The following is a 20,601-nucleotide window of genomic DNA, read 5'->3' as shown; positions in this document are numbered from 1 at the left end:
GATCTATTTCACACTTTTGGGCCTATCTATAAAATAATGGAATGACCTAGCCACTGCATTTTCAAAAATAAAATCCTATAGTACGGTTTATGAAGCATAGCTGTCTATTTAACAAGTTGCACTTTGATTGCTTTAGGGAGAAGGCAAGGCCTGTTCAGTCTAATAAATGGGGACAAGAAAGTTCCAGCAGGGGGAATGGAAGTTTTCATATGACTTTAACAGGTCATTATTTATTCTTTGAAAAGTGTGTGGGGAAAAAAACATTCATACTCACCGCTATGGCTGCAGGATTGCTGTGCTGCTGTCCCTCATTGGCTCTAAGACAGAGAACTGAGTGATCACATGACCACTGGTTGCTCAGTTCTGGGTGCTCTCTGGACCTCCAGCTGCTCTTCCAGTGCTGCTCCTCCAGCGCTCACTGTAGAGGGGGCGGTAGTGGCTTGCTCAGGCTCTCAGCGGTAGGCTGACAGGCTTGACAAGCTGTTGGTCAGGCATAGGACTGGATCCCGACTTTATTCTTGAGATTCTTCCAGAGACATGACTGGCTCGGTGACGTCAACCAACAGCGGGCTTTAACCTGCTGTCAGCTGATTCTGGGTCACAGAAGTGCAGAGCTAAATGCAGTCCTGTGACCAGGAAGAGAAGTAAGGCCAAAGAAATATATCATAGTCATGCTACAGGGTTATTGCCTATATATTTTTTTTTCCATTTTTTTGTATTGACTAGGGATGCACTGATACTATTTTAATTTTTTTTTTTTTTTACTCGTAAATTACTTGTTGGCAACTGTTTTGTATACACTTCAGCTGTCAGCAGGGGAGCCCTATTGTCAGCTGAACGAGAGATCAGTTATTAAGAATGCAGCAGCCCCTCTCCTTAACCACTTCGGCTGTCATGCCTCTTCACCCCGTATGGAGCAGAGCAGTTTTTACATTTCTGCTAAGGCCCTGTTTATTCAGCAATAACTTTGTCATTTCGTAAGATAACAACTTAATACATATATTGTTTTTTAAGAACAAACAAGGCTTTGTTTTCATGAATATTGTCTTGTAACAATGATATTTGTTTCACATCCCTTATACAATTAATTGCAGCAAAACTAAAAAACTAAAAACAAAGTGGACTTTTTCTTAACTTGAGCAGTGTTCGTTTAAAAATAAATAGTGTTACTGCACATAAAAAATGTGCATTTTATACTGTAATTTGTACTGTTTGAAATTACACTAAAATTATGATACTGATACAAAGCATTGAAAAGTTATTTACAAATTAAATAAATTATTTTTTTTTAAATTTTTGTGCTTTTTTTTTCAATGTGAAATATATTTTATAGGTGTAAAAATATTAACACACAAAGCAAACAAAAAAAAACCAGTTTTTATTAATAGTTAAAAAACTCAGCAGGAAAAAAAATAAATAGGGAAGGAGAATAAGCAGTTAATTAGGGCTATTTAGAATAAACTAAGGGTTAATAAAGGGTTAAACAGAGGAATATTTAATTAAAAAACAAAAAACAAAACTTGTTTTTACTTGACAGGTTGCTTTTAACTGACTTCATCTGCAGATTGAAGTTCATCCCTTAGATCTGTAGATGAATTAACAGAAAGATACAAAATGAAATGACGTTTCTTTTTTTATCTTTTTTTATCTTTCTGTGCTCCAATTGCCAGGACTTTAAATTTATACTTCAGCTGTCACCAGGGGAATCCCATGGACAGCTGAATGAGTCATTTGTTTGTATTCATCTGGTCTCCCACAGTACACAGAACATGGAATTGCAATTATTTTAGTAAATATAAACTGCTAAATACTTCTTTTCATCAGCAGTATGTAGCAGTCTTGGGGCTTTTATCAACGTGCTGCTGAGAACTGGTTAAAGCTTCTTGGAGGATTTTTCATTCTATGAGGCTACATAACCCCTGACCCTTTATCTGGACAGTGCTGAATGGCCCTGTGCTGATCACATGTACCCTCCCCCCCCTAAAAACAAATCTCTATACACACCTAACTGAGCATGTGCAGAGTACCTCCTAGGGCTCTGTACTATCAGCAGACGGATTGGGGACAGTAAAAGAAGGGCAGAATCTGAAAAGACAGAATCAGTCCCGCTGACAGCTGAAAGAATGAGCCAGAAAGTATCTGTTTCAGGTATCGGAGTATTTGAATGAGTACCAAAACTCTTGCAAATGCTTTGTATTGGCACTGCTATCTGTATCGGTGCAACCCTAGTATTGACCTTTTTGTTTCTTAAACATCCTACACGCTGACAAAATGGCAAGATTACACACACACACATTTTTCTTACCTGAACATTTGTAAGTGTTTAAAGTTTCTTTTTCTTTTGGTTTGATGGGGTTAAAGGATTTACAGTCCAGCAGTATCTCAGGCTAGAAGCACTGGTTCTTTCAGTTCGCGAAAGCCAAATGAGGTTGTGAGCAATGTACATTAATGCTGCATGGAGGTTTAAAAATGTTCCCTTGCAGTGGAGCTGTGCGACCCTGCCCAGAGCTGCACAGCCTTCAGAAAGTGACCCCGCCAGCTTCTCGCACATACGTGCCAAATTCCTATTCATTCTAATGAGGAGCTGCACTCATGGCGGCCACTAGCAGACCTGTAAATGTACAGGATAATGGGAACCCAAAAGATTCATCTCAGTCATTTGTTTGCCCAGTGCACACCCTATGCTAATACTTGTTGCATTATATTTCCCCCAAGCCTTGGGTAACCAGAAGTTTGCCCTCTGTCCTCATAGGACCAAATGAATGACTGTACTTGCTGACTCTTTTCGGGGGACCATCCCTCTTCCTCAGAGCCGAGGTTTCTGTACTTGTTACTTTGGTTTCTGAGTATAATTCATACCGTTTTTAGTAAAGTGGTGTTGACAATGCACTAGGCGTTTACACCCTTTTGTTGTTGTTTGTGCAGTGCTGGAGTCCCAATCTGAAGAAGCATTTATAACCAATGGTCAAAACTCATTTCTTCCCAGGAAGCCTTTACAGGGAAAGTGTAGTGTATTTTCAGCCAGCATATGTTTTGAGATACTATTGCAGTTTTACTTTATAAAGTATTTTTTGATTTCACTATCACATTTTACATGTTCACTCTTCTAGATTATGTATTTCTATTAAATGTAGAGAATTGTAGCTTGCACATTAGAGGCAGAATGTATCCCCCCCGAATAGGGAGTCTATTATTTTTAATGAGTTGGTTGACTCGTAGACTTGCATTTCTGCTGCCATGTATGTATATAATTACAAATTATACACACAAACAAGGTCTTTAAAACATTATGCGGCTGGATAGGATTTACAACTAGCTGAACTTGTTTACATGTTCATCTAAAAATGTTGAAAAGACTATATATTCTCTTTTAATTGCCCTGTTTGGAAATGGCTCTAAATTGCAGTATTTCCTGTCTTTTTTTTTTTTTTTTTTTTTTTTGCTCATGTGCTCATGAGTTGGCTTATCCTACAATCTACGATTGCTGCTTTAGGTTGTATTAAGCAAACTGATGCCTCTATAAAATTATTATTTTTACAATTGAGACCCATTGTAATGCCTTTGTATGTTATATTATCCATTTCTGATCTAAATTAAATAAACTGCTTTTATAAGATGGTTTGGTAAAGTTAGAAGACTGATGGCAAAAAAAGTGGCATTGGATCAGAACATGATGTACAACCAGCCCCCCCCACCCCCTGGGAAAGTCAACAGGTCCCAGAGGACTGTGACCCATTCACAAAGCACAATAGGAAACCAGCTATGAAGCCATAAAGCTTCACTGCCGGTTTCCCTTAGTCAAGATGGCGGAGCCAGTACCCAACAGCTGACTCAAAAATCAGCTCGGGGTGAGGACACCGCTGGATGCCTAGACAGGTACATACCTTAATATTAAAATTCAGTAGCTACAGTATTTGTATCTGCTGACTTTTAATTTTTTCTTGGGGGGTTCCTATAGATGGAACAAAATTCTGCCCATTCAACAGGGATCATCTAAATTTCGACCCATCTATGCCCATTCCTGCTCGAATGAAATCGATCTAAAGATTGACTTCTGTTGCACAGGATTTTTAGAAAATCTTTCTCCGTCAGCTGTCTGCAGCCATTGCTCAGCATATTACAGTGTAGGAGTCCTGCTATCAGAATACAATGACACAGTGGGGAAGATTCCTCTATTCACCTTGTATGTGTGAATGGAGAAAGCTGCTTGTGAGGGCTGATAAAAAGAGAGACATCTCTGGCCAGCCTAAGAGGATTGCTAGAACCACTTTCACTTTTTTTCCCATCTCTCTCCCTGTTACAAGTTTTCCCTCTCTGTCTGTCTAGTGAGACAGGAGGTTTTTGCTTTGACATAGCATTTATGATTTACATAGCTTTCTGCAGATCTCTCATCAGCTGCTTCGGTCCAGGTAACTCTTTGGCTTTGTTCACACTTGAGTGCTTTGAAGCATGACCAGATGTGCTTCAGCATTTGATGCTAGGATTTGCATTATATTCATTGGTTCCCGTTTTTAAAACTGAGAGTAGAATCCTACTTTTTTGGCCTCAATAGACTTGATTAGGAGTGCCTGAAAAACACACATAACCTGCCTTTTTTGCATGTTTTATTGTCTAAATAACCTAGCTTTCCATTAGCTGAAAAAAAAAAAAGAAATTCAACTTGAAACACATACAAAACCAAAGATGCTCAGTTCAAGTGTGAATAAGGCCTTTCTCAAAGCCATGTCTTTGTTTTTCAATAAACTTTTCCTTGTAAAGAAAAAAGTATATTTTTACACCTAATATTTTTTTCCAGGTTGGATGGAGCACTGCCCGAGATTATTATACCTTCTTGTGGTCGCCTATGCCTGAAAACTGTGTGCCCGACTGTGCTCATGACTGTGTGCTGACATTCCAAGGTTAGAGCAAATTTTCTTGTTTCCTCTTGTAACTTAGATGTATCCTTAAGCTGAGTGGCATTTCTGACACATTGGCAAAAATGTGTCCTGTTCTATTGAATCCATTTCATTCTTACATACTAAGAATAATACATATGTCTCAGATTACATAAGTCTTGCATCACTTTCTCTTCCCTTCTTACAAACTGTAGCTCCTTCTTACCAGATCTTTTCCATTTCCAAACAAGAGTATTGGAAAGTAATCAATTTGATGGCTCACCTAAAAATGTACTTAAAGTATAAGTAAAGGCAAAACTTTTTTAATTTTAGTTTTGGGCAAATTGGAGATGGATTAGGTTTTATTGTTACCTCTGCACTGTTACAGAGATTCATGTTCTCTTTGTCAATAATAAAGGAACTCCCAAATTTTGAGTTGTCCCCAGAACAGTAATAGAGGGGAAATCTTCCTGGGGGGACGCTGGTTCTGGTGACCTGGGGGCCCCAATGGATTCCCTTAATTTTCAGGGATTTTCTCTCACTTCTTGACTATGGGACAGGAAGTGAAGGTAAATCTTCCCAATTGGACACAGATGGCAAAACAATGACAGGGTTTATAACCCATCCTTATGCCATCCAAAATGGAGGAAAAAAAGGTTTTGCCTATAAAACCTAAAAGTGAAAAATACAAACATTCTACTTCCCTTCAACATTTCACTATGTTGCATTATTATATCTAATACAAAATTACTGGTCTGACATAAACATCTATAATAGCACAAAGAACTGTAAAAAGACCATGGAAACTTGTGTTTTTAAATGGTTACATTTATATATCCCCTTTCTGATTTTTTTTGTATTGCTTTTTATGTGTTTTAGACTTTTTTATTCTGTATTCTTGGCTTGAGTTGGTGGTTGTGTGTCCCCAGATAACTCACCTGTTCATTGAGCACCCCAGCAAAGTCTTGAACTGTTGTCCAATAACAGCTGGGTGCTTCCACCTGTGTAAACTAGCGGTTAGGTCATAAACTGAGCTTGGATGGATACACTGAGCAGCCCATTTTTCACATGCATAAAAGCCGAGTTTTATGAAGTTCTGTATTAAACGTCCATATGAGACATGAGTGAGCCAAGTTACAAAAGCATGCGGTTACAATCAAGCACTAAAACAGTAGTATTTCCTTGATCTTCACAAATGCAGCATGCAGCTGACCTGTAATTTGGCAAAGCCTGTAGAGATTTTAATAAAATGGTGCATTTAGCTCAAATGCAATGAAACCAACACAAATTAATCAGGCAGTTGCTCATCACATTTTTATTTTTCTCAACTTTAATCTGCTATTGAGCTCTGTTGTTTGAACTTGAGGTATGTAGTAGTTTTTTTCTGTACCTTCCAACCTAAAAAGTGGAACAATACTTAACTGAGCTCCAGCAATGTGGCATCCCTGAGTTCCCAGCCCAGCTGCTGACATCTTTGGGCGGCTGGCTTCTGGTTCTTGATTGCTTGCTGCTGTCATTGGCTGGGCGAGGACGACGTCAGATTTGGCTTTTCCGAATTTGTACAAGGAGTTGCCCATGTGCTGTTCACTGTACAAGGGTGGACAGAAAGGTAAGTAGGTTTAATGCAGAAGAAACAAAGCATGTCTCTTCTGCTTTAAAAATGCTGCCTGTCCGACAATTTGAATTCCTTAGCCTAAAGTTCCAATTTAAAGAAGAATTCCAGTTATGAATATTTTTACATCCAGCTTGGCTCAGTGTAACTATGCATATACCATACTTTTGGAATCTATCTAGAAGCTGGAAATCGCTGTAGTAAACACCACTACTGCTGCTCTGCTGCATTCTGAATTTAGGCGTTTTGCCACTCTGCACGGGCGCCATTAAGAGAATGCTTTGCATTTCCTCAAAAATGCAAATCAATCTCTGATTGAATGAGGTGGTGAGCGAGATGTCGCCACCTTGCCTCATCACCTCGTCCAATCAGAGAACATTTTGCATTTGAGTAAATGGAAAGCGTTCTTTAAATGATGCCCATGCCGAGTGGCCGGCCATCTGTGTTCAGAATGCAGAAGGGCAGCTGCTTGGCTTTGGGGCCTGGAAGCTAATGGAGATCACTGGATTAGTGGTATCTACTACAGTGATTTCCAGATTCTATGAGGATCCCATATGTATGGTATATGCATAGTTACATTGGTCCAAGCTGGACTAATTAAAAATATCCATACCTGGAATTCTTCTTTAAATAACCTTTTTCACTTCCTGCTTCCTTACATAGAACATTCTGTGCTTTTGTGTCTAAGTACTGAGATACCAGTTAGTATCCCTGGAGGCTGTCGATAACAGCGCCATGTTTTTATTCTGTCCTTGCTCACATTGAGCAATTGGAAAAAAAAATCTGTCCTATTGGTTCTTTTTCCAGTTTTTTTTGACTACTTTCTTGTTTACTTACCTGTTGATGTAAAAAAAAAAAAAAATTGTATAGAGACTCTTGGTACAAGCTCCCTGAGGTCCGGGGAACAAGGCTTTTGCAGTTCCAAGATAGTTCATGTTTATTTATGAGAATTCCTATTTAGTTAATCAGCCATTTTACAAATACTGATAAAAGTGCTTTCTTATATCCAACTCCAAAAGATTATTCTGGTCTACGTGTTAATGACTTTCTTTGGTTTATCAAACTGAGACATCAATCAGCCCAACCTAAACAGCTCTTTATCTTACCTGTTCTGGGCTGGGTATAAAATTGCTAAAAGTCAGGTCTAATTCTTGCCCTGGAAAATATGTTTTTGGAGGCATCTCTTGCTTCAGTCCGCTATACTATCTTTCTCCCCCCTCAAAAGAAAAATGGCTAATGTTTGTTAAAAAAAACAAAAACATGTTGATCTCTCTTGACATTTACTGTTTTGCCACTTTGGCCCTTGCCTGCCAAGATGAAAGTGTTACTTCAGGACCCAATATTTAATCCATAAGTAGAAAGTCAATAGTTGGAAACTGAATAGCTGGTTAGGAAAGGGATGTTCTGATGAATAGAGATCCTAAAGTGTATGTAAACTCTAATAATGAAATTCTTTTAGCATCGCAAGCATTTTTGTTATATCTGTTTTATAAAAGCAAAAAAAAATACTGGTTGATATTCTTGCCAGAAATTCAGAGCTGTCCTGTGCATGCAGTATAATTCCTATCACGAAGCATAGCATCACGGCCGCGGCATATATACTCCCCCTGTCGCTGTTTCTGCATCTAAAGGGGGTAGCGGGTGGGGGAGTGTAAAAGCGTGGCTTAACATCAGTATTCTACATCCCCTCAACTGCTATTGTGAAGAAGCCCTAACACTGCCTGCAGAGTTTGGGGAAGGCATTGACACTTTGCAACTGCCTCACTTCTGCTGAACATGGCCACATGCACCTATGGTGTTTACAGCATGTTTAACCGCCTCCCGCCCGCCATATAGTACAATGACGGATGCAAGGAGATTCTCTTGTTCTGGGAGGACGTCATTCTAACCAGGCATGCGTGGCTCCGGGAGCGCACAGCGATCTGCGGTGCGCTGTGTCCCTCGGACACAACGGATCACCGATCAATGGAAAGAGCCGAAGATGTCGGCGCGGTCATGTGATCAGCTGTGTCCAATCACAGCTGATCGCATGTACATAGGGAAATGCCGGTTATCGGCATTTCTCTTCCCATCAGCTGTCACACTGACAGCTTGAGAGGAGAGGAGAGCCGGTAATCGGCATCCATCAGAGGGGACATGTACACTGATCATCAGGGCACTGATGATCAGTGTGCCCTGATGACCTGTGTAGCCCCAGCAGTGCCACCTGCCAGTGTCCATCAGTGCCAGCTGTCAGTGCTCATCAGTGCCAGCTGTCAGATCTCATCCATGCCACCTGCCAGTGCCCATCAGTGCAACATCAATGCCACATATCAGTGCCCATCTGAGCTGCCTTTCAGTGTCACCTATCAGTGCCAGTCAGTGCCACCTATCAATGCCAATCAGTGCTGCCTATCAGTGTGCATCAGTGCCACCTATCAGTGCCAGTCAGTGCCACCTGACAGTGCTATTCAGTGCCTCCTATCAGTGCAATATATGAGTGCTGCCTTTCAGTGCCTATCAGTGATGCCTGTCAATGCCCATCAGTGCTACCTACCAGTGCCTCCTCATCAGTGCCACCTATGAGTTTCCATCAGTGCAGCCTATCAGTGCCCATCACTGCAGCCTCATTAGCGCACATCAGTGAAGGAAAAAAATCACTTATTTACAAAATTTTATAACAAAAACTAAACCTTTTTTTCCCCCAAAATTTTCAGTGGTTTTTGGTTTGTTTAAGAAAAAATAAAAAACCAAGAGGTGATTAAATATGACTAAAATAAAGCTCTATCTGTCACAAAAAAATGCTAAAAATTTCATATGGGTACAGTGTTGCATGACCACGCAATTGTCATTCAAAGTGCAACAGCGCTGAAAGCTGGAAATTGGCCTGGGCAGGAAGGAGGTACAAGTGCCCTGTAGGCTCGTGGTTAAGATGTGGTTGCAAAGTATTAAAAGTGATTATTTCCTACTTTAGCCTTATAAGAAAAAAAAAATCGCAGGGAGTTTAAGAAGTGTTGCTGACAAGATTTGAATGCCTCTGCAACGGGTTCAAAATGCTTATTAATGCCATAGTTATGTTAATACAAGTTAAAGGCATTTTGGCGTAGCCGGCGTCACGGCGCATGCGCGGACACCGTGTATCAGAAGGAATTTGTATAGGGAAAACGGCGCCTGCGCATTACGCGGCCACCATTTTCTAATAGTTCATTGTCCGCACACCGGCGCCATTTTGGCATAGCCGGCGTCACGGTGCATGCATGGGCGCCGTGTATTAGAAGAAATGAATGATTAACAATAAAACATGATCACCAAGGAAAAATCAAATCGGTTCACATAGATAATCAACTAAAACGTATTTGAGCATATTGGCTGCTGTAATAGAGAATGAATTGCCATAATGGATTACCATAGCAAAGTATAGATATGGAAACATACATCAAAAAGTGCACAGATATAGCGACAGGGATCATTTGGCCGCCATGCCAAAATGGAGCAGGCGCGCGGACAAAGAACTATTAGAAAATGGCAGCCGTATAATGCGCAGGCATTAAATCACAATTAAAGCGTCCTTTAGCTATATGCAGACCCCCTATGAGTACGTTCCATCGCACGAAACGCGTCAGAATGGGCTACAGCACTAGGACGCCACGCTGCCGGCACCACACTGGTCCCGGCAGCCATCTTGGATCACCATTACTGGTCAGTGGTTTGTTCATTTACTTGGTTAATAAAACTCTCTCTGTTTAAACGGTATCACGCTATTAGCCTCCTCTTTTCTGAGTTCTACGAGAGCTCTTACCATCCACAGAGGAGGAGTGCTACCCATGGGCAGTGGATGTCGGCACAAGAGGGATACCAGACCTGACCAGACTTTTAAAGGGGACACCCTGGTTCTTTGAGATTGATATCTCTAAATGCGTAGTGTGATTGCATATCTGGTGAGTGCGCAGTCTTTACACTTTTCACCAATCATTGGGACCACCTATTTGGATCCGGAAGACTTCTAGGCACCTTAATACTTGGACTTTTACCTGGCACTGTGCACATTGCGAGTCACTGATTAGTGGCGCATTACACCTACAGTCATGGCCGAAATTGTTGGCACCCTTGATATTTTTCCTGAAAATCAAGTATTTCACACAAAAAAGGTATTGCATTAACACATGTTTTGCTATACACATGTTTATTCCCTTTGTATGTATTGGAACAAATATAAAACAGAGGCAGAAAAGCAAATATGACATAATGTCACACAAAACCCCAAAAATGGGCTGGACAAAAGTATTGGCACCCTTAACTTAATATTTGGTTGCACACCCTTTGGAAAACATAACTGAAATCAGTCGCTTCCTATAACCATCAATAAGCTTCTGACACCTCTCACCCGGAATTTTGGACCACTCTTCCTTTGCAAACAGCTCCAGGTCTCTCTTATTGGAAGGACACCTTTTCCCAACAGCAATTTTAAGATCTCTCCACAGGTGTTCAATGGGATTTAGATCTGGGCTCATTGCTGGCCACTTCAGAACTCTCCAGCGCTTCTTTGCCATCCATTTCTGAGTGCTTTTTGACGTATGTTTGGGGTCATTGTCCTGCTGGAAGACCCAGGATCTTGGACGCAAACCCAGCTTTCTGACACTGGGCCCTACAGTGCGACCCAAAATCCTTTGGTAATCCTCAGATTTCATGATGCCTTGCACACAGTCAAGGCACCCAGTGCCAGAGGCAGCAAAACAACCCCAAAACATCATTGAACCTCCACCATATTTTACCGTAGGTACTGTGTTTTGTTCTTTGTAGGCCTCATTCCGTTTTCGGTAAACAGTAGAATGATGTGCTTTACCGAAAAGCTCTATCTTGGTCTCATCTGTCCACAAGACGTTTTCCCAGAAGGCTTTTGGCTTACTCAAGTACATTTTGGCAAACTGTAGTCTTGCTTTTTTATGTCTCTGTGTCAGCAGTGGGGTCCTCCTGGGTCTCCTGCCATAGCGTTTCATTTCATTTAAATGTCGACGGATAGTTCGCGCTGACACTGATGCTCCCTGAGCCTGCAGGACAGCTTGAATGTCTTTGGAACATGTTTGGGGCTGCTTATCCACCATCCGGACTATTCTGCGTTGCAATCTTTCATCAATTTTCCTCATCCGTCCACGACCAGGGAGATTAGCTACAGTGCCATGGGTTGCAAACTTCTTGATAATGTTGCGCACTGTGGACAAAGGCAAATCTAGTTCTCTGGAGATGGACTTGTAACCTTGAGATTGTTGATATTTTGCCACAATTTTGGTTCTCAGGTCCTCAGACAGTTCTCGTCTCCTCTTTCTGTTGTCCATGCTTAGTGTGGCACAGACAGACACACAATGCAAAGGTTAAGTGAACGTCTCTCCTTTTTATCTGCTTTCAGGTGTGATTTCTATATTGCCCACACCTGTTACTTGCCCCAGGTGAGTTTACAGGAGCATCACATGCTTGTAACATTCTTATTTATCCGCAGTTGTGAAAGGGTGCCAATACTTTTGTCCAGCCCATTTTTGGAGGTTTGTGTGACATTATGTCGAATTTGCTTTCTTTCCTCCCTTTTTTTGTTTTGTCCCAATACACACAAAGGGAATAAACATGTGTATAGCAAAACATGTGTTAATGCAATACGTTTCGTGAGAAATACATGATTTCCTGGAGAAATATCAAGGGTGCCAACAATTTCGGCCATGACTGTATTTATTCAATATATATGCATTTGCACTATGTCACTTTATCACTCATTTTGGGACTGTCATTATTATTATTGATATATTGATGCTTAAAAACGTCATATCCATAGGCTGTTATCAAGACATGATATATGGTTTTATATTTTACCACGATTACTTCTATTAGTGTCTTACACCTTTTACTTTAAGCGCTACACCCTGCTGTTTTATTCTACATTCACAAGACATTGGTGCTTGGGCATCAGAACCAACCCAGGCTTTTCCATTGGAATAAATGGTGGAAATGGTATTACTAGTGAGAGAATTGGTTCCAGTCCAAAGATAAGAATTCTGTCAATTCCAGTGGGACAACCAGCTGCAGAAGATGAGCAGTGAGCACCAGGATAAACATCGAAGCGATCCATTAAATAATGTCAATTTCCATGAGCCCATGATTCACCCTCACTTTTTGTCCTGTTTACCGTTATCACCAAAACTAAAAGAAAACTCCCAAAATTTTGGGTTGACAGCAGAACAGTAACACCAGAGGGGACATCTTTTGGTGGGAACATACCAAGATTTTCTAACTTTGGAGGGATTTCCTCTATTTTCCTGTTTTGTCTATGGTACATGATGTGAAGGGAAATTTTCTCTATGGGACACAGATGGCAAAAAAACGGACAGGTGTTGTAACCCTTTAGTTCAACTTTAACCACTTGCCGGCTTGCTCACGGTAAATCTACTGCGAATGGGCAGCAAGTGCAGGCACCTCCATGGGTTTGGGGCGCATGCCTCCTGCTGATCTATCCTGTGATTGGTCACAGCGCCAGCTGGTTAGTTAGTTACAGCCAATGACTTTGGCTGTATACCAGCTGATCACTTTTGGCCAATCACAGAGTCTTGTGTTTACAAATACACAGGACTGTATACACAGACCACGATCTTCCTGAAAAGCGGATGAAAAAAAAACAGCCAGATCTCCTAGTAAATCAGCACCTATTACACAGATTACACTTGTTATGCACACAGTTAACCCCTTGATGTTAACCCCTTACCAGCCAGTGCCATTAATGCAGTGACCGTGTACAGTATTATATCTGATCATTATAGTGTGAGGGGCCAGATTGCCCTCCACACAATCACAGTCCCACTATAGCATCATAACTGCATGAATACCACTGTATAAATACCATAGTTTATTTATTTCAGGTACTTATATAGCTCTGTCAATTTACACCGCGCTTTACATATATATATTGTACATTCACATCAGTTTTGTAGACTCTATAACTTTCACACAATTAATGTACACTCATTGGGTTTTTTTTTTTTACTAAAGACATGTAGAATACATTTTGGTCCAAATTTTATGAAGAATTTTTTTTTTTTTTTTTTTATTGCATATTTTTATAACAGAAAATATTGTCGATTTTCACAATGTTCGGTCTTTTTTTCTTTTATATAATAAAAAATAAAAACCCAAGTGGTGATCAAATGCCACCAAAGGAAAGCTCTATTTGTGTGAAAAAAAGATATCAGTTTAATTTGGGTACAATTTTGCATGGTCAAGCAATTGCTAGTTAAAGTAGCATAGTGCTGAATAGCAAAAAAATGCGCTGCTCATGAAAGGGCTAAAACCTTTTGAGGGCAAGTGGTTAAAGTGGTTCTAAAGGTACAAGGTTTTTCACCTTCTGCATTCTATGCAATAGGGTAAAACAGTTTCCGCGTGAAGCTCCCCTGCCTCAGCCCTTATTAAATACTTACCTGAACCCGATCTCAATCCAGCGATGTGCAAGAGAACAGCGTTTCACTCTTTCTCCTCACTGCACAAAGAGGCAGCAGAAGGCATTGACTCCTGCTGATCCGCACTCTGTGTGTCAATAGACAAACACAGCTGGTTTGAGAGCAAACACAATTGAGTGCCCTCATAGCAAGTGGCTTGCTATGGGGGCACTTGGCAAGGGGGTGGAACCAGGAGCGCCGGTGGGGTCCCCAGAAGAGGAAGATCGGGGCTGCTCTGTGCAAAACCATTTCAGACATGAAATATGAACAATGCATATCCCTATATAGTGTGTGCTTCAATTAAGAGTGCTAAGTGTTATTTCTGTCTGCTGCTTCATTCCTCTGCTATCTGTATGAATCACTGCTGACAAGTTTTTCTGACACCAAGAGAAAAATGGTGACAGGGGAGGGACATCCAGCAGATTGACAGCCTCAGCTCTGTTCCTGTGAATAGTGTGAGGTGGTGTGTGTCTCTTCCTTTCAAACAGCTTTCAAAGATCTCCTCACTGAGCTCGTCAGTGCGTAATTTCAGCTTTCCACCCCATTTTTTCGGAACTTTGACAAGCTATAAATTCAGCACTTTGAACGGATGTAGAGAAGACTGCAGGTAGACAGGCACAACTTATGTAGGAGGATTTTGTTTCATCTCTGTGTATCACCAGTCACTTCACTGGGTACATGTAAGGGTTTACAGCAACTTAAAAAAAAATACCTTTGGAATCAGTTTTGCTTTTATGAATTTAGCTCTGTTTGCTATATCCATATGGCAGTCTGCTCATTTTAAAACTTAGTTGCAATGAAATGTGGCTTCAGTTGTATATCTAAATGAAATCCTTTCTCCTGTTTTTAACATACCAGCCCTCCATAGCCAGCACATGGTCTTTGATTGTGATTTTTGTGCAGGGAGTTCTTGAATATAGTGTTTTCAGAAAACTTGCAGGTTAAATTAATACTTGGCCAAACCTGATACACTGTTGATAGAAAAACTGCAGTTTTTATGTTTTAAATAGCTGCTGTTAAAGTGTCCCATTCCTAGGGGCTGTGCAAAATGCTTGTAATGTGAAAATGTCCAAAAGTACCCAGACAAAATGTGCTAAAGAGCTTTACTGTGTTCCAGGATAAATATTTGTGCTAATACAACCTAAAGTACCTGGTTCCTTGAATAGAAATGCCATTTCATGTTCTCCTTATCCATAAAATTCCTTTAGTGTGCTTAAAAGCTTGCTAATAGCTGCTGTGTATACATCCCTCCTGCCCAGTGATGTGTTCTAAAGACATTTAAACTATTTTTGCCGTGGATTTTAACCCACCCCTTAAGGGAACCTACTTAAAGAGAAGTATGGCTAAAGCTTTTTTGCTCATACTACTTTTGTGGGTCACAGTAGTGCATTTACATTTGACCTCCTGTGACCCACAGTCAGCTGATAGTGAGCAACAGACATCACAGAGCCACTCCATGCTCTGGAAGGATCCTGGAGTGCATGACTGAGAGCCAAAGCCAGCTGCTCCCACCCCCTCTCAAGCCTGGCACTCCAGTGAGTGCTGGAGGGCCAATGCGGAGAGGCAGACTGAAAATTTGGCATTCAGCGGTAATATGATCACTCACTTCTCAGGCTTAAAGCCAACATGGGACAGCTGCAGCACAACACCAATGCTGCAGCATAGAGATGAGTAAGAAGGGTTTTTTTTTCTCATATACCTCCAACTTCTCCGTTAAAGAAGAGCTGCTGGGTTGCAAATGGTTAAATCTCAGGAAGTGCATGCCGCCTCCTGGATCACTGCCTGGTTTTTACAGTTTACACTTTCATTGAGCACCAGTAGTCTATGTTTCGCTATACTTTCAGTGCTTTAACAGCAGACTTTGGGCAGCATACTAGGATTCAACTATTTGTAACCTGGAAATTTTTTAATAAAACGTTTTCTTAGTCTATACAGCAAGGGACACAGGCTCTTTAATTATTACGACTGGTTTCTTATGTAGCTTCCTTCAAGTGATTTGAAACTAGCAAAAAAAAAAGGTTACAAGGACATCCCTGGATATAACTCCCCCCACTTCTAGCTAGTCTTGTTTTGTTTGCTAGTGTCTTTAGGTGATAGACCTCTTCTCTTTACAGAGATAGGTTTAACTTCTTCGGTGTGTGTATGTGTGTGTTGTCTCCTTTTTTCTGAATGAATATATTTCAAGAAAAGTATTTGAAGATTCCTGCTGTACCGTAGCCACTTTGGCTCTTAATGAAGCTTCTGGGCTTCTGGATCGATTTCCTCCTCAGCAGAACCTTTTGAGGACTGTACCCATACCCCGTTGGATGAAAGATACAGGGCCGGCCTATACATGCTTCCTTTCAGTGGTCACAGCAGGGAGTCAGGTGTGCTGAGGCTTATTAAAAATTTGCACCATTTTTCTCTATTAGTGTGTTGGTATCAGCGTTACTGCTCTTGTGCCCATTCCCCATTTAGTTCCTAGCACAAGTGCTGTCTCATTCACCATGGAGTCACTGTGGCCTCTTCTGGCAATATCTCTTGACTCTGTCCCGTGGGCATTATCGGAGTTACTGCAGCCAAAAAATGCTTGGCATTGTGGCATTCCCCTTCCTCACCCCTCTACTGCAGCAGGGCCTTAAATATTCCTCTGGGGGGCAGTGTTTCACAAGCATTGCAGATCTGAAGTCCGAGGGGGGGATCAGATGGACTTTCAGCTCAGGTTTAGCTTGGCTCCATTGAGAGTAATAGTTTATCCATTCAGAGGAGGTACTGTTCTTATGGTTGTCCTAACTATTAATTCTGCCTTGCTATTCATCTGGCCCATATGTCAAACCAGCTTCCACCAGAGAGAAATGTTCCACGTGTCAGGTTATATATCAGATTTTATAGGCAGAATCTCTGGTCTTATTGAGGGTCGTTGACAACGGGGGTCACAGCAGTGCCCCTTTGACCACCCCTTCTGAATCGGCCTTTGATTTCACCCTTGAGCCAGACACATTACCTGAGGAGGAGTGAGCAGTTGAGCATGATCCTTCTTCCAAGGAAACAGATCAAGGTGACACACCTGTACCTGTAACACCTGATTTTATCCAAGCTTTGAAATACCATAGCACTGTTATTGATGCTGGATGTCCCTGCTTATCGTTTGAACATTTGCCCCTAACCGCAGGTAACCGATTGGTGTGTGTGCAATGGTTGCTGTCTGCCTGTCAATCCTCTATACAGGCTGAGTCACCTCTACTCTTTGCGTGCACCTGCCGCTGGAATGCAGTGTAGGTGGCTAAATGGCCATGTGAAGGAGGCTTCCTTTTCCTTGCTGAGCCCTGCAGTACAACTTGCAGTTGCTTGTATGACGCTAAATTCTAAATCCAATCTTTACGGATGCCTCTGACCACAGTCAGGCCGTTTGCATATGGCCTTACGCTACTGCGTGCATGTTATGGCCGAAACCTTTTGTAATTCTCTCCATTCACATTCACTGGATTTTTTGGATTAAAAAATAACTCCACTTGTGTCAAGAAAAAACTAGCCCCTCTAGGTGACCTACACAATAACGTTTAGCCCATGTGACTTTATGAGGCACATCACAGAGTAAACAAATCTTAACAGAACAATGCTATTGTATACATAAAGCATACATTATGTTGTTTTTTTAATTAAATAATCACTCTTTATTGTTCATAGTTTTAAAACCAATAAAACAAGTAAACTACTTGCACCAAATACTAGGTGGTGGAAAAACATCCCCTCTACCTGCTATACAGTGAAGGAAGGAAGTATTTGATCCCCTGCTGATTTTGAATGTTTACCCACTCACAAAGAAATGATCAGTCTAAAAATCGAATGGTAGGTGTATTGTAACACTGAGAGACAGGATAGCAACACAAAAATTCAAAAGAAATGTATATCTAACAAATTATGAACTGATTTGCATGTTCATGAGGGAAATAAGTATTTGATCCCCTATCATTCAGCAGGATTTCTGGCTACCAGGTATCTTTCATACAGGTAAACTGAGATTAGAAGCAGTCTTTTAAAGGGAGTGCTGCTAATCTCATTTTGTTACTTGTATATCAGACACCTGTCCACAGGAGCAAACAAACAATCAGATTCCAAATGCTCCTCCATGGCAAAGACCAAAGAGCTGTCCAAGGATGTCAGGGAATAGATTGTAGACCTACACAAGGCTGGACTGCGCTACCAAACTATCGCCAAGCAGCTTGGTGAGAAGGTGACAACAGTTGGTGCAATAATTCGCAAATGGAAGAAACACAAAACAACTGTCAGTCTCCTTAGGTCTGGTACATCATGCAAGATCTCACCTCGTGGAGTGTCAATGATCATGAGAACAGTGCGGAATCATCCCAGAACTACACGTGAGGATTTTGTCAATGATCTCCAGGCAGCTGGGACCACAGTCACCAAGAAAACAATTGGTAACACAGTACGCCGACAAGGATTGACATCCTGCAGTGCCCGCAAGGTCCCTCTGCTCAAGAAAGCACGTCTAGACCCGTCTGAAGTTTGCCACTGAACATCTGAATGGTGCAGAGGAGGACTGGTTGAAAGTGTTGTGGTCAGATGAGACCAAAATCGAGCTCTTTGGCATCAACTCAACTTGCCGTGTTTTGGAGGAGGAGGAATACTGCCTATGACCCCAAGAACACCATCCCAACTGTCAAACATGGTGGTGGAAACATTCTGCTTTGGGGGGTGTTTTTCTGCTAAGGGGACAGGACAACTGCACCGCATCAAAGGAACGATGGACGGGGCAATGTACCGTCAAATCTTGGGTGAGAACCTTCTTCCTGCAGCCAGGGCATTGCAAATGGGTCATGGATGGGTGTTCCAACATGACAATGATCCAAACACATGGCCAAGACAACAAAGGAGTGGCTCAAGAAGAAGCACATTAAGGTCCTGGAGTGGCCTAGCCAATCCTCAGGCTTTAATCCAATTGAAAATCTGTGGAGGGAGCTGAAAGTTCGAGTTGCCAAACGTTAGCCACCAAACCTTAATGACTTGGAGAGGATCTGCCAAGAGGAGTGGGTCAATATCCCTCCTGAGATGTGTGCAAACCTGGTGGCCAACGGGGGGGGTTCCACTATCCTTGAGAAGCGGCTCTACAATTAATACCATTGAATGACCCCACATTCGCCTGACCTAAATCCAATAGAACACCTTTGGGATATCATGTTTCGGTCCGAAGCCGCCAGTTTGCACCTCAAACTATCCAGGAGCTCAGTGATGCCCTGGTGCATATCTGGGAGGAAATACCCCAGGACACCATCCGTTGTCTTATTAGGGGCATGCCCCGACGTGGTCAGGTATGCATACAAGCATGGGGAGGCCATGCAAGCTACTACGTACCATTTTGAGTTGCTGCAATTAAATATTTGCAAAATGGACTAGCCTGCTGCATAATTTTTCACTTTGATTTTCGGGGTGTCTTTAAATTCAGTCCTCTGTAGATTGATAATTTTCATTTCCATCAAACTATGTGGCATTCTTACATTCCTAACACATTACCCAGTCCATGATATTTTCCCCTATTGAGATCTGATGTGTTTTCAAAGTGTTCTTTTAATTTTTTTGAGCAGTGTATACACCAGAGAAGCTTAATGAAAGATGGTATTTTTGAGATATAGCCATTTCTTAAACTTTTGACATTATCAGCATGTTGAACATTTTTTTTTTTCTTAACATTTTAGGATACTATCTTCCTAACGATGATGGAGAGTTTTATCAGTTCTGTTATGTGACACATAAAGGTGAGATCCGGGGAGCAAGCACACCTTTCCAGTTTCGTACATCATCTCCTGTAGATGAGTTGTTAACCATGGAAGATGAAGGTCATTCAGACATGTTGGTGGTGACTACGAAAGCTGGCTTGCTGGAGGTATGTCAGTATTTCTTATAATTAAACTATTCTCCACTTCACACTAAAACTAAAGATTTTTTTAAAAACAAAAATGAGCAAAAAAATGAATGATATTTTTCCCCTCCGCTGCAATGCATTTGTGCTCAAATGTTTGCATGCCCTTGGTGAATTGGTAATATGCAATATGTACCATTTTTAAAGAAAACATGAGTGAGCAGGCAAAACACATTTCTTTTATTTCCTATGACTTGCAGTTGAACATGAATCCCATAACAGAATGGCACAATCCATAAAAAAGAAACTTGGCAACAAGTAAATGAAATGACCCCTGTTCAAAAGTCTGCATAACCTTAGTTTTCTCTACTGTGTGTTGCCCCATTTAGCATCAATAACAGCGGTCTTTTGTAATAGTTGTCTATGAGGCTTTGAATTTCTGCAGGTAGTATAGCTGCCCATTTGTCTTGGCAGAATGCCTCCAGGTCATGCAAAGTCTTTTGTCATCTTGCATGAACTGCACATTTGAGATCTCCCCATAGTGGCTCGATGATGTTAAGGTCAGGAGACTGTGATGACCACTCCAGAACCTTAACCTTTTTTCTGCTGTAACCACTGGAGGGTCAACTTGGCCTTGTGCTTAGGGTCATTGTCATGCTGGCAAGTCCAAGAGCATTCCATGCACAGCTTTCGTGCAGAAGCATGCAAATTGTCTGGCAGTATTTTCTGGTAACATGCTGCATTCATCTTGCCATCAATTTTCACAAGATTCTCCATGCCTTTAGAGCTCACACACCCCCAATACAT

The 20,601-nt window shown here is 41.3% G+C and overlaps 1 protein-coding gene across 2 annotated transcripts in view; it reads left to right on the top strand.

Annotated features, from left to right (window-relative positions):
* TAX1BP1 (Tax1 binding protein 1) overlaps window positions 1-20,601 on the top strand; it is a 170,257-nt gene that overhangs the window by 49,310 nt on the left and 100,346 nt on the right. For both annotated transcript variants that reach the window (XM_089669889.1, XM_089669888.1), the window contains exons 3-4: window positions 4,796-4,898; window positions 19,631-19,818. In XM_089669889.1, the coding sequence (XP_089526015.1) occupies window positions 4,796-4,898; window positions 19,631-19,818 (291 nt within the window). The remainder of the gene's footprint in view (window positions 1-4,795; window positions 4,899-19,630; window positions 19,819-20,601) is intronic.

Source organism: Staurois parvus, unplaced genomic scaffold (genome assembly GCF_062004578.1).
Source record: "Staurois parvus isolate SC_StPar_1 unplaced genomic scaffold, SC_StPar_1.0 ptg000082l, whole genome shotgun sequence".
Taxonomy (NCBI): domain Eukaryota; kingdom Metazoa; phylum Chordata; class Amphibia; order Anura; family Ranidae; genus Staurois; species Staurois parvus.
The sequence above is the reverse complement of the archived record's forward strand: the minus strand, read 5'-3'. Positions and strand labels throughout refer to the sequence as shown.